At 46.7% G+C, this 13,589-nt stretch overlaps 1 protein-coding gene across 1 annotated transcript in view; it reads right to left on the bottom strand.

Annotated features, from left to right (window-relative positions):
- Positions 1–13,589, bottom strand: part of sntg2 (syntrophin, gamma 2) — a 523,724-nt gene that overhangs the window by 332,050 nt on the left and 178,085 nt on the right. The window contains exon 8 of the mRNA XM_072500541.1: positions 7,827–7,918. Coding sequence (XP_072356642.1) covers positions 7,827–7,918 — 92 coding nt within the window. The remainder of the gene's footprint in view (positions 1–7,826; positions 7,919–13,589) is intronic.

The following is a 13,589-nucleotide window of genomic DNA, read 5'->3' as shown; positions in this document are numbered from 1 at the left end:
AATCATGGACACCAAGGTATTGAACCCACCCTAGCCCACCTCAGACCGCTCTGCTGGTGGCCTGATTTAAAAGCCGATGTTACCCACTGTTATAACCTGCCTACTGATGATTGGCTGGGGACTAATGATTATCCCACAATCCTATGGGAGTATGAACTTCCCCAATGAGGGGGGCGGAGAAACTCCTACTATAAATAAGCTGGCCAGTCCAGGAACCAGGAGGAAGGAGAAGGTAGCAAGGGAAGTTACTGCTATGTATATATTGTTATAGAAAATAAACTTTATTATTTTGTATCCTTAAAACTCGTGCTGGATTCTTCGGGGCCCTTACAAAACTGGCGACGAGGATGGGATTGTCTCAGCATCGTCCGATTCGGCAGTTTGCGCCCGGTGACCCAGTATTCGTGCGGTATTTTGCTGGTGGTGCCCAATGGGTTCCTGGGGTAATCTTTCGCCAAACGGGCCCTATATCGTACCAAGTACAAGCCCAGGGTCTTCTCCAGCGAAAACATGTAGACCACGTCCGGTCCAGAAGATCATCCCCGCAAAAGATTCCCCGCCCCCGGAGCTCAGTTCAACAGCGGCAAAGACCAGAAACAAGGGAAGGTAGTCCTCCAAATCTTCCACTGGTGCCTCACTCAAAGCCTGCGCAGGTCATGACGGGACCGAATGGGGACAGAGACGCTGACATGACGGAGGCAGCAGACTCTGACTCCGAGATGGAGACACAGGATGAATCAGAGGGGGAATCCTCGGGTCCACAGGCCGTGGATGTACAACCGCGCCGTTCATCACGGAAGCGCCGGTCTCCGTCTCGTTATACGCCGCCTGATCCAGCGCCGCGTGCAAATGGCGTCCGGCCTGCGGCCAAACGAGTTCGACGCCTCCCTTCGCCAGGGCCTACGGTGGATTCCTTGGACTTTGGGGGGGAGGGATGTTATAACCTGCCTACTGACGATTGGCTGGGGACTAATGATTATCCCACAATCCTATGGGAGTATGAACTTCCCCAATGAGGGGGGGCGGAGAAACTCCTACTATAAATAAGCTGGCCAGTCCAGGAACCAGGAGGAAGGAGAAGGTAGCAAGGGAAGTTACTGCTATGTATATATTGTTATAGAAAATAAACTTTATTATTTTGTATCCTTAAAACTCGTGCTGGATTCTTCGGGGCCCTTACAAAACCCACTACATAGAGAATTGCTTGATCTGTGCTCCGAACAATCCGGACACATATGCGGAAAAGGCTCAACTTAGTCAGACCCGCCCCATTAATGGACCCTGGACAAATCTCCAGATAGACTATATAGGACCCCTACCCCCTTGCAGAAATGGTTACAAGTATGTGTTGGTGGTCATAGACACCTTCACAAAATGGGTGGAAGCATTTCCATCGAGAACTAATACGGCCAAGACAAACGGCTAAAATATTAACACACCACATCTTTACAAGATGGGGCCTCCCCCGCAGTATAGAATCCGATCAAGGCTCCCATTTCACCGGACGTGTAATGAAAAACGTCCTCACGATTTTCAGCATTCGACAAAAGTTTCACATCGCCTACCACCCCCAGTCAAGTGGTATTACAGAGCGGATGATTAGGACATTAAAGGCCACCCTCAGGAAAATGGTACAGCAGAATAACAGCACCTGGGATTCAGTTCTCCCATTTGCTTTGACGTTTTTAAGAAACACGATATCCACGTCCACAGGATACACCCCCCACAATCTCATGACCGGACGCCCCATGAAAGGCACTGAGTATTTATTAGGACTGGATTTGGCCAGCCCCGCAGTCACAATTGATACAGAATATAAAGGCAGCCCAACTCGCAGCAGCTGTGAGACTTGGGACCAGGAAGAAACAGAGCAAGGCTTGTTTCGACAAAACCGTACACACCACTGAGTTTGCAGTAGGGCAGCAAGTCATGCTTTCCCTTTACAACCCCAGCTCATTCCTTTCCCCTAAATTCTCCGGACAGTACTCCATTTCGGACAAAGTCAGCCCCTCGGTATACAAAATTACATATCCCAATGGTAAGTCTGCGTGGTTTCACATAAACCAGCTCAAGGCTTATGGCTCGCAGCAAAGCCACACACACCACATCCTGTTCGCAGCAGCAGACGAGCACGCCCCGCCCACAGATGACGCATTCCTACCCTCCCCCACCCAGTCCAGCCCATCCTCAGACACAACTTCAACTCCACCCCCAGAGGCACGACTCCGCCTCTCCCTCCCTTCAACCAGCAGCGACAGTGATAGCGATCACAATGACAATAGCCACAGCACACCACGTTATGACTATACCCCTGTACAGGCCCCACTCCCAGCGATTCCACTGACCTCTTCGAGATTACATATATCAAAGCCCCTGACCCAGACCCACCGCTCGACAATTACGGATTGAAACCTAATAGCTCCAACCTCGACACACGATTCTGGCACCGAGACTATTCGTTCAGGCTCATCCGGAATGATGAGATGGACCCCAATTCCCCCCAAGCAGCTTTAGCATGATTACTACAATCAAGAGTTTGGCAGCCGGGAGAAGATGATGACATAGTGTCTGACTCCCACCAAACAAATCCCTTTGCGACCCTGTTCGCTATTGAGCAGTGAGGTGTCCGGATGATGGAGAAAAAGGAACCGATGGACAGATACGGTGTCCTTTCTGTGGAACCTGAACCATGTTTGTTGTATGTTTGTTCGTTAGTGTTAATGTTAAGTGTTGTTCGTAAACTCGAAAGTTTTTCATGCCCCCCACTCCTTTAAAAGCACCCTGGCTGTTAATGGAACAAGTTTGTCCCCAGACAACCGTTCAGAGGAACTAGTTTGTCAAAAAATACTACTCATAGCTACTTTCCTGATTCGATCACGAGAGGCAGCCCCCCACGACGACTACATTCTTACCCATTCTTGCCGGTTTCTCAGGCAGTGGAGAAAAGGCACTGATCTCCGCCCTGCCTGAGGACTCCCCTCTGGTCAGCTATGCTCGGGTAGAGCACATACGGCACTGATCACCATCCTACCTGGGGATTCCAACCATTTCTTACCCGCACCCCATTTTGGCACTTTCAGTTCGAAATTCTTTTGTTTGATTTTGGCAACCCTTAGGTTGCCTCCGTATGCTATTTACATCCGAAAACACTAGGATGGTAGATCGCACAGGCTGCGAGACAGCCCACACTATGTCAGTATTTTTCTCGGATGTCTGTCCCAAATATTTGGTTTTTTTTTTTTAAATGAGGGAGTCACAGATGGTGACCAATTATAAAGGGAAACTGGCAACAAAGGACAGACAGACAGGCATACGAGATCTTAAGCAAGATAATAACAGATATTATGCTTGTGTTCCCAGAACACCAGAACCTCAGGAACCCCAGAGCAAGACAAAGAAGACAGAAAGACGAAAAGATGAAGACGACCTCCATCTTGTTCACCTGGATCTTAGCGGGATCCCTTCAGTTGCGCGCAGACGCTACCCCCCTGACCCCTACCACAAGCCGTGAATGATTCCCACCCCTGCAATACACAGAACCCCGAGACAGCTAGCCCCGCGACAGCTAACAATACCCCGACCTGGTGTGATAAGTTTATCACCTGGTACTCCCTATCATATGTAGTAGAAGCCCTCTTAGTGCTGGCGATACTTTGCAGTGTCGTGCAGACACTTAGAGTCAGGAAATGGCAAAATAGAGCCGACTGCTCTCGCATCCCGGTATACAGGATTAGGTCCGCTATTTTCGGATTTTACCAAACCCCCGAACCCCTTGACATGAATTAAAGTGCATCCGTTTTTCTTTATGTATTCTGTTAAATAAAGAAATGTAAACCTCTGTGTCTGACTGCCAGACCAGAGAAATTTGTGTGCTGCTATTTTGTACAGTTTAAAATGTTGTAGATTATTTTTGATTGATTGAGTAAAGATAGTTTATTGAGGATAGTTAGAGGTTCCAGTTTTTTTATTTTTAATGTCATAGCACACCATAGAGTTTTATAATAATGTATGTATTTTAAATGATTTAGGTAAAATTGTGTTTCATAGGATAGGGCAGAGTAGAGCCTGATTATGGGTGCCCCGTTTGGTCAGAGGACGAAGACGATGCAGTAATGTGATCCTTCACGCTTTGCGTTGAGGATCACAAGGAGGGAATGTAGCCATCTGGGATGGCCACGTCCCGATTACAAAATGGACACTTGCAAAGAATGCAGGGAAAATTGGACAATACCGAAAAAGCAAGCAGGTGCAAGGTCTGTCTGTTGATTAGAGCTGCAACTCTCAGACAGGACCGGTACTGCAGAACCATCTACATACTAATGAGCCATCCCCGGGAACAAAAGGCAACATTTAGGTAAACAATGCTAAGACAGACATCCCGGCGCCAGAGGAGACTAAAACAAAGCAGACCAACGGCCACCTGGGACATGCCCAGCAACCAGGGAACCCACCCCTCTATTGGAGGAAAATCGATAATCACAATTGGGAAACGGCCCACTTAATTGGGGCCAAGTTCAAGGCCCGCCCAAAAGCACGCAAAGCCCTTTTGGGATATAAAAAGGACTCCCCAAGAGAGGATCGCTCTCTTGGCCTTGGCTCTCAGCGAGGAGAGACCCACCAAAGCTGCTCCAGACCAAGTAAGTTCCAAGTCAACGCACGCTACGTGATAGACGCTCCTAGTTGCTACCCTGTAAATAGCTCAACCCAGCAGCCTCAGAACCGAGCAACGGCCATTGTTCCTCTGACTGAGTGGGCACCCGAAGCGAAGTATAGGCTTTTAGTAATAGTGATAGTTTAGGTTGTAGAGCTTTATCCATGAGTAGATTTGACTGTGTGTAAATAAATGAGCATTGCTTTTGAACTTACTAACTGGTGTATCGAGTCTTTGATCAGTATTCGGTTTTGAACCTTGTGGCGGTGTCGAAAGATACCTGGCGACTCTTAAGCAAACGTAATTAAACAGAGCCAAATTAAGAGACAACAGCAAGTTAGCAACATTTCGCACAATGGTAAAGAAAATCAGGAGCTGTGAAAAATAGACCACTGATGATCTATCACCTGTTTAGTTCTATTGCACAGGCCAGTTTTCACTGTCCTTGACTGAAGCAGAAGTTGCAAGCGTGGACTTGAGGAAGTGAAATCTAAGCAATTATCCAGATTCGAGAATCAGAGCTGGGATAAGCAGCTCAAAGTGATGTCTTTTTGAGGCCCATTCCACCATTGACCTTTCCAATGGTCTCAATAAGAAAATTTGATTGAAGCCAAATAAGTGCAGATGGAAAAACCTGCCCATGTTGGCTGGGAATTTCCAGAGAGCCATTTAATGTAGGGGATCAGTAGGTGCATTCATCTCAGCACCACCCCGCAAAGCAGCCCTACTCCTTTACTGGAAAATGTCAGAACCTACAAAAAGAGACAGTGATCTTGAGAAACCAAGGTCCACTCAATTTTCCACACTGAAAACAGAAATTCCTGGGTTTTTATCTTTGTCCAGACCAGACTCTTGTGTTCCAATTTTTTTCAAATCCACACGTTGAAGCATCTGGAAAGATTAACTCACATCTGGAGACAGAAGTAATCCACCAGCTCTTTGCATTTTATGTGAATAAGGATATCACTGAGAATGGGATTGGGGTTTATAGATACTATGACCAGTGTTTGAAATAATGCCCGGTGCCCCAAAGCTGTTCTGCTGGAATAAGTGCGGAAAGGAGCCTATTGCCTTGGGAGGCAGAGGAAACCAAGGCTAATTGGTAAGAGTTGGTGAATATTCTCCGGTTTCTCTTAATAACTTTTGGCAAACCAAGTAGCAGAACTTCCCACTGCTAGATTAAATGGATGATGCAGAAACCATGACAGCGTAAATTTTGCATGGTCTGTGGAAGGAGCACGGTCAATGTTTAAATCAGCCTTTTTGCACAATGTGTTTCCTTTGGTCCTTTACGTCTGTGAGCAACAGTGCAGACTGAGCAATGTCTCCTATTAGAATCTTTCTGCAGAATAACTTTCTATTTTGGGATTCAGAGCTTACTGACAGAGTAAACTGTCAGTTTACTGCTGGATGCATTTGTCAATCCCGCTGTAAATCTCACTGTAATATTTAAATCCTCAGCTTATAAGAGCCTGATATTTTAGAAGAAGAAAATATGAATTCTAATAACGGAAAGACGAGGAAGAGAAATGCAGGTCGGATGGAAAAATATCTAAACCATGATTAAAATTCCACAACTGTTGACCTGAAATGGATTCAGCTGTATGTTTATATGGCAGACGAAGTGAGACAGACAATTTGACCTATTAATACAGAGTCAGCTTGTCATATCAGTAAAAGTTATTTTATCGGACGGAACAATTTCTTCGTGGCATGCCAATTGGTGGTGAGAGATTACTGGTAATGTAAACTGCAAATGGCTGACTGAAACCTCTTTCCTGCCCCTGTTGACATTTCTGACAAGTGTTGTACCAGTTCTGAAGGGACTGAAATGAAATTCAACAGTTATATAATTCCATGGGAACGGGGAGGTTCAGGGGTGAGAACGATATTAAACCTCTGTTAAAAATAGAAATGGGCCAGCAATTTGGATCTTCTTAACCTGGAAAATGATAGTACTTACATCAGAGAAGGTTCCAGTGTTTGGGGTTATTGGCTACCTGGATCCAAAGCATAAAGAAAAATTGGACGGGCAGAGTACATAACTGTAAGAGATCCCATCCTGTCCAATTCTTTTAAGGAAAGTTGGGCAGGCTTCTCACTGTCCAATTTGTCCGTGTTGACTGCTTCTCGGTGATCCAGACTCAGGCGGAGAAAGTTAACAATTTTCCCCAATAATTTAAAGAGTAAATGATCTGGCCCTGTGTGTCGTGGTGCTGTGAATGAAGAGGTGATGGGTGGTACTTCCCTCCGAGTACTGGTGCTTGTTTGTTGAGTTTTCATCCCCAGCCATGGCTGTGCTTGGAACCTTTTACCTCTTGATGCTATGAAACATTGAGCCTTGAATACATTAAGATGGTACATCAACTATAGCAGGAGTGAGAGTCTTGGTGGGATCATGATCTAATGTTCTTTTAATGAGTTTAAGAAATGGGGCCATTATTAAGAGGTGACCATCCTTCAGCTTGAGCTCAGCAAAGACTTTACATGCAGAATCTGCACCGAGAAAATCAAAGTAAGGGAAAGGATGCAAGACTTGCTTTTATGTACTGCCTTCCTTGGCCATTTTACAGACGATTAAATATGTTTGAAGATTAGTCCATTTTATCATATAGAGAACGTAGCAGTTTCCAGAAGAGCAATGTGAAAATTATCATATCATCAGTTTTTAAGAGGTAGTTGAGGAATAAATATCGACAATAACAGGTAGAAACCCCCTGCCCTTCTTTGAAATAGTCACATGGGATTTTTTAAAATGTCCAACTATGGGGGGTGTTTCAAGTTGTTGCGCGTAGTTTGAACAGTCTCCTTTAGGTATTTTGTGGTCTTCGGTAGTTCAACAGTAAGTATTCATTAGCTACTAGAAAATATATATAGGTATAGTAAAGGTTCAAGCCAAGAGCTGTCTACATGCTTGCTTCCACACACTGCTCTGTCCAACATTACCCTGACCCCCGGCACAGGTCATGTATTCTCTTATGTCACTGTTTGGGTTTACTCGACACATGCCCATATTATGTGTCAAACCCTTACACTACAGTTTTACCATCTCATCCAAAATCTCTAGTATACATTAAAATGACAGGGTAAAAGCACTCTGCCAGACAATGTAAAATGAATGCATCATTGTGCATTGATAATCACTTCCTAATAAAAGGTTAACAAAGTAGCTTACGGTATTTGTGGAGTTTCCATTTAAATGTAAACCGCTGTCAAACAGAGGAGAGGATGTCCCGCTGCTGTGGTCACTGGAAGGCCCTGGTGAGCCTACAACATGAAAGAAACAATGTAAAATGTTTAATATTGAGGAGCTGTCAAATGAGCACAGAGAATTCAGGATTTTATAACCTTATCCATGAGTAGGTCACAAATTAGTGATGCCAGAACAATTCATAATTTTCTTATGCAAAATAACTTTTTCCTCCCTGGCATTTTTAAAGCACAAACAAATTCCCAAAAGAGCCATTAAAATTGTTGGACAAATATAGTAAAAAGTCAGATTCAATTTGGTTCATGTCTAGCCCTCTTTTCACTTCACTCTCCCAACTATCCATTTTAGTTTCTTTCGGACATCATGGGCGGGATTCTTTCAGCCCATGCCGGGTCGGAGAATCGCTGGGCAAGGCGCGAATTGCGCGATGCCGCCCCGACGCCGGTCCACCGATTCTCCGGTGAGCGGAAAATCAGCGCCATTGGCGCCGGCGCAGTCGGTGCGGCACCGGTGGGGGGCCACTCTACGTGCCCCCCCCCGGCGATTCTCCGCCCGGGATGGGCCGAGTGGCCGCAAAGAAAATCCGAGTCCCGCCGGTGCCGTCCACATGTGCTCTTACCCGGTGGGACCTCGGCATGCATCCTTTCTGTGGGTGGGGGGGGGTGGGGGGACGACCCCAGGGGGGCCTCCGCTGTGGCCTGGTCCGCGATCGGGGCCTACAGATTGGCGGGCCACCCTCTCAGGCTGGGGGCCTCTTTTGTTCCGCGCCGACTCCTGTAGCCCTACGCCATGTTGTGTCGGAGCCGGCGCGGAGAAGGAAGCCACTGCGCATGCTCGCAATCCCGCCGGTCGCAGTGCACCGGTCGCAGCGTGCATGCGCAGACCCGCGGCACCCATTTGACGCCGATTTCGGCAGCTGGAGTGACGTGGGTTGCTCCAGTACCATGCTGGCTTCCTGTAGGGCTCAGAATCACTACTCCTGGGGGCCTGTTGAGGCCGTCATAAAACGCGACGGCGTTTACGACGGTGTCAACACTTAGCCTCAGGATCAGAGAATCCGCCCCATATTTCTGCACGAATGAAGAAACATGACGGGCAGGTGAAGCTCGCTCTATGACAAAGGGCTGGGATTATATGGTAACCAGGATTTTTGGGGGTAGGAAGGGGGTTCTATTGCACACTACCCCTGACTAAAAAGTTGGTCAAAAACTGACAGACAAAGGTCCTCCCAGTCGTCTGCAAGCAGTAACATCAAGTAAAGTATGGAACGGCCAGTCAATCAGATTTGCCGGCAGCTCTTGCAGTCCCTGCAGCACCAGAACTCAGTAGTGGGCACTGCCGGGACTGCAACCTGGCCCAGGATAAATGCCTCCATGGATCCTCGGAGTGAGAGGAATTGGATAACTTAGGGAGAGGTACGAGAGGGCTCAGGATATAGATTTTGCAGTGCAGGTTTGGAGAAGAAAGAGGGGTACTATCTTCAGGGGTTGAAAGGGCACCCCACCTCCTCCACAAAGAGAGTACCCCTTCCTTTCCCTCGTGCCTTTTTATAAACTGACTCTCTGCCCATGTCAACCATGTGACCAGTGCAATGTTGTTTTCAATTGACTTGTAAACAAATTGAATTGACCATAATAATTTGTTTGCATACTTCTGACAGGCTGACAATTTTGATGCCCGCCGATCTCTATTATAGCAGCCCAGGGTTGGGCAGAAAGGGGGTGAGCTAGCCCCCCCCACCCCACCGCCCCCCTACCTCCCCGCTCCCCCATACTTTACATGACCTGCCTGCCGTAAAGATGCCTGGAGGGGAGCCAGATAATCCAAGCTAAGAAAAATGTCTCTTATAAATGTCTCTTATAAACATTTTAATTTTTATGTTATAACCATAATATATGTAAAATATAGGAAATATATATTTGTGGATTACAATGGCATCTCATCAAAATTAAAAGTATAATAATTTTCAATTTAATTAACTTTATTCTCTGTATTCATCAAATTTTATTCAAAATATTTATCTCAAGACTTAATCGCACGATACTCTGATGTTTATGCCTAATTTCAAAAGTTGGAGAAAATATCTAACTTTCCTGAGGCCAATACTAGGTTCTTGTGACTTCCTTGCCAGAAAACTGCAACCCTTTGATCAGTATAATCAATAATTACAGACACCAAATGCGAAAGAAAATAAAGTGAATCCCTTCTCCAGTCACTGCCAATTACCAATTTACCAGATAGCAAAACGACAAGCGAGCTCTAAAAACATCTGGGTTGCGCTGCAAATACGCGTTTGGCTGCTATTTGGGGGAGGCGGTGGTGTAGTGGTATTACCACTGGACTAGTAATCGAGAGACCCAAGGTAATGGTCTGGGGACCAGGGTTCATATCCCACCATGGCAGATGGTGAAATTTGAATTCAATACAAATCTGGAATTCAAAGTCTAATGACAACCATGAAACCATGTCGAAAAAGCCCATCTGGTTCAGTAATGTTCTTTGGGAAAGGAAATCTTTACCTGGTCTGACCTACATGTGACCCACAGGAATGTGGTTGATTCTTAAATGCCCCTGAAATGGCATCGCAAACCATTCAGTTCAAGGGCAACAAGGGATGGGCAATAAATGCTAGCTCAGCCAGTGAGCCCACATCAGCGGAACATACATTCAAAAAATATTCTCCAGAATGGAGTTTGCCTGGAAAAATGTTTAATACCATGCACTATAACGTCATCTAAAAGCAGCATTTAATATCCAGTCTGAATCTTCTAATTTCTAAAACCTAGTTAATTTCTACCTGGAACCACGGAGGCTCACACCACGAAAAACCATTCGGCTCACCATGTCTTTGCTACAGCAATACTGTTTTATTCCTCTGTTTCTCACTTGCACTTCTCATTACCAATGCCATGTGAATCCTCTGTAACGTTTTCTCATTTGCACGTTGAGAGCTCAGGGCCTGTTTGGGAGCCAAAATAGCATCCTATGTGCATTTATCCACTTCTTTTGTGAATCACACTGAACATCATCTGGGTGAGAGCCTTAGTATGCTGATAGGTAACCTATACTGGAAGTACTGCACAGCAGGCAGATTAAAATGTCAACTAGCTGGCAAAACTGAATTGATACCAGGGATAACATTTTGGAGGTCAACATTCCAGCCAACAACCTGTCTTAACCTCGCACCACTAAATACGAATTAAGCAGCAAGAGGGAGCCACCATGAGCACTATATAAAAGGATTATCAACATTTACAGTGTAATGAAATCCAATGACATCTGTGTTCCTGGATGCTAAATTAGCCATCTGTGGAGATTGAAACTTTTAAGGTCCAGAATGCTGCAATGCTCGTAATATTGGTAACATGTGGTTCCCTCTGGAAGTGTTTTGATAGGTCACCAGAACAGTTTAAGGGACAGCGAACAACTCTTCTTGAGACAGTCAATTTGGGGACAGTCAGACAGAAGTGTCCCAGGCATGGTTCAGGGAAGCCATGGGCAGCACGGTGGCACAGTGGTTAGCACTGATGTCTCACAGCTCCAGGGACCCGGGCTCGACTCTGACCTTTAGTGACTGTGTGGAGTTTGCACTTTCTCCCCGTATCTACATGGGTTTCCTCTCGGTGCTCCAGTGTCCTCCCACATTCCAAAGATGTGCAGTGTCCAAAAGGTGAGGAGGGGTTACTGGTTACAAGATAGGGTGGGGGCATGTACCTAAATAGGGCACTCTTTCAGGAGATTGATGCAAACTTGATCGGTCGAATGCCTTCCTTCCACACTGTAGGGATTCTATGATTCTATGAATGTAATATCTTGCACGGGGCCTACGGGTTGAGAATGATTATCTTCCGCATGGTCCTTATGAAGTACGTGCTTCCCCGCCAGGGGGCGGGGGATCTCTATTAACCTCTGTATAAAAGGTTGGCCAGTAAGGCACCAACCAGAACAGGAACCCAGAAGGGATATCAGTGGGGAGAACATACAAACTCCACGCTGTCACTTAAGACTGAAATTGAACCTGGGTCCTTGGTGTTGTGAGCAGCAATGTGAGCAGCACTGTGTTACTGTGTCGCCCCAAAGTCCTCCCCCACAATGTCGAACACCTCCGTGATGACCGATGAGGCAGGGAAGGAGGAGCAGGCAGAGGACACCAAATTATTTTCAGCCCCGCCAAATCATCATTGGCCGATGTGCCAGATCGGCCACTGTATACCTTTCTGGTGAATGTCGGCTGTGGCAAGAACGTCATGGCAGATGATCAGCAGGAGGCATCTGATCAGTGTCAGAGACCTCAGAGGTCTGTGTCTTCATTTCAGAGTCAGAAGATACAAGGTCGAGCATGTCAGCGTCGAGAGAGGCTACAGGCATTACAGCAGACTGATTCGCCAATGAGCCGGAGGACAGGACAGGTATTCTGCGAGGAACCAAATACGACCCAAATGCATCCGTTGTCCCCAGAATCGAACTTGGTATGAGACTGGACCTGATTGGCAGCAACAATTCCCGCGAGTCAGTGAGCACCATCGTTGAAGTTACGAGTGAACGCTGCCTCATCAGGTGCGAAGTGTCCAAGAGGTCGGCATTGAATTTGGCAGTGCCCTAACAAATCTTGGTTATGGCGCACCTTTGCGCTGATATCCAGGATAATGAAACGCAGTCATGTACATCTCAGCGGGTGCCACCCCAAATATTGCGTGCGGCATGGTCCTGAATGGGAACAAAATTCTAGACAGCCTGTTGTTCATTGAGCCTGAAGTCTGTTTCTTTAGCCCCTGTTTAACTGTTTGCATGGCCCCCTCTGCCAAGTCATTCAATGCTGGCTGGTATGGGGAAGTGCGGACATGACGAAACCCATTGCTTTTTCATAAAAGAGGCAAAACTCCTCACTCATCTAAACGGCCCCGTTATCAGTCACGAATACCTCAGGGATTCCATGGGTGGAAAAAGCACTGTGCAATTGCTTGACCGAGAGGTGATCGACGCCATTCTGTGAACCTCCAACCACTTCGAGTAGGCGTCCAACAGGATGAGGAACATCGACCCCTGGAATGGAAGAGAATTTGGCGAGCACGCCAGCTCAGGGAGGCCCTGGCCACTCCCAAGGGTGGAGGGATGCCGCCGTGGGGAGCTACTGTTCCTTTTAACAGATGGAGCACAATTGGGCAAACGTCTTGATATCTGTGTCGAAACCCAGCCACCAGACGTCGATTCTCACCAGCATCTTCATTTTGGACACCCTGGGTGGCAATTACATGGCCAATCCAGCTAACCTGCACACCTTTGGACTATGGGAGGAAACCGGTGCATCCGGAGGAAACCCATGCAGACACGGGGAGAATGTGAAAACTCCACACAGACAGGCACCCAAGGCCGGAATTTAACCTTTGTCCCTGGCTCTGTGAGGCAGTAGTGCTAACCACTGTGCCATCATGGAAGGATGAAGCAACTGAAGATGGTTGGGCCTCGGACACTACCCTGAGGAACTCCTGCAATGATGTCTTGGAACTGAGATGACTGACCTCCAACCACCACAACCACCTTTCTTTGTGCCAGGTATGACTGCACCAACCCCAACCACTATTATCTCCAGTGAAAACACTTTTATCTCCAACCTGAAAATCTTGGAGCCGATCACTTCCATGTTGTGCCTGCTGTAATATGTTTTTAAGGAATATCAGCATGGCACCACTGGAAGTGCTCAAAACCTATGGGCCGCGATTCTCCACA

Source organism: Scyliorhinus torazame, chromosome 4 (genome assembly GCF_047496885.1).
Source record: "Scyliorhinus torazame isolate Kashiwa2021f chromosome 4, sScyTor2.1, whole genome shotgun sequence".
NCBI lineage: Eukaryota > Metazoa > Chordata > Chondrichthyes > Carcharhiniformes > Scyliorhinidae > Scyliorhinus > Scyliorhinus torazame.
The sequence above is the reverse complement of the archived record's forward strand: the minus strand, read 5'-3'. Positions and strand labels throughout refer to the sequence as shown.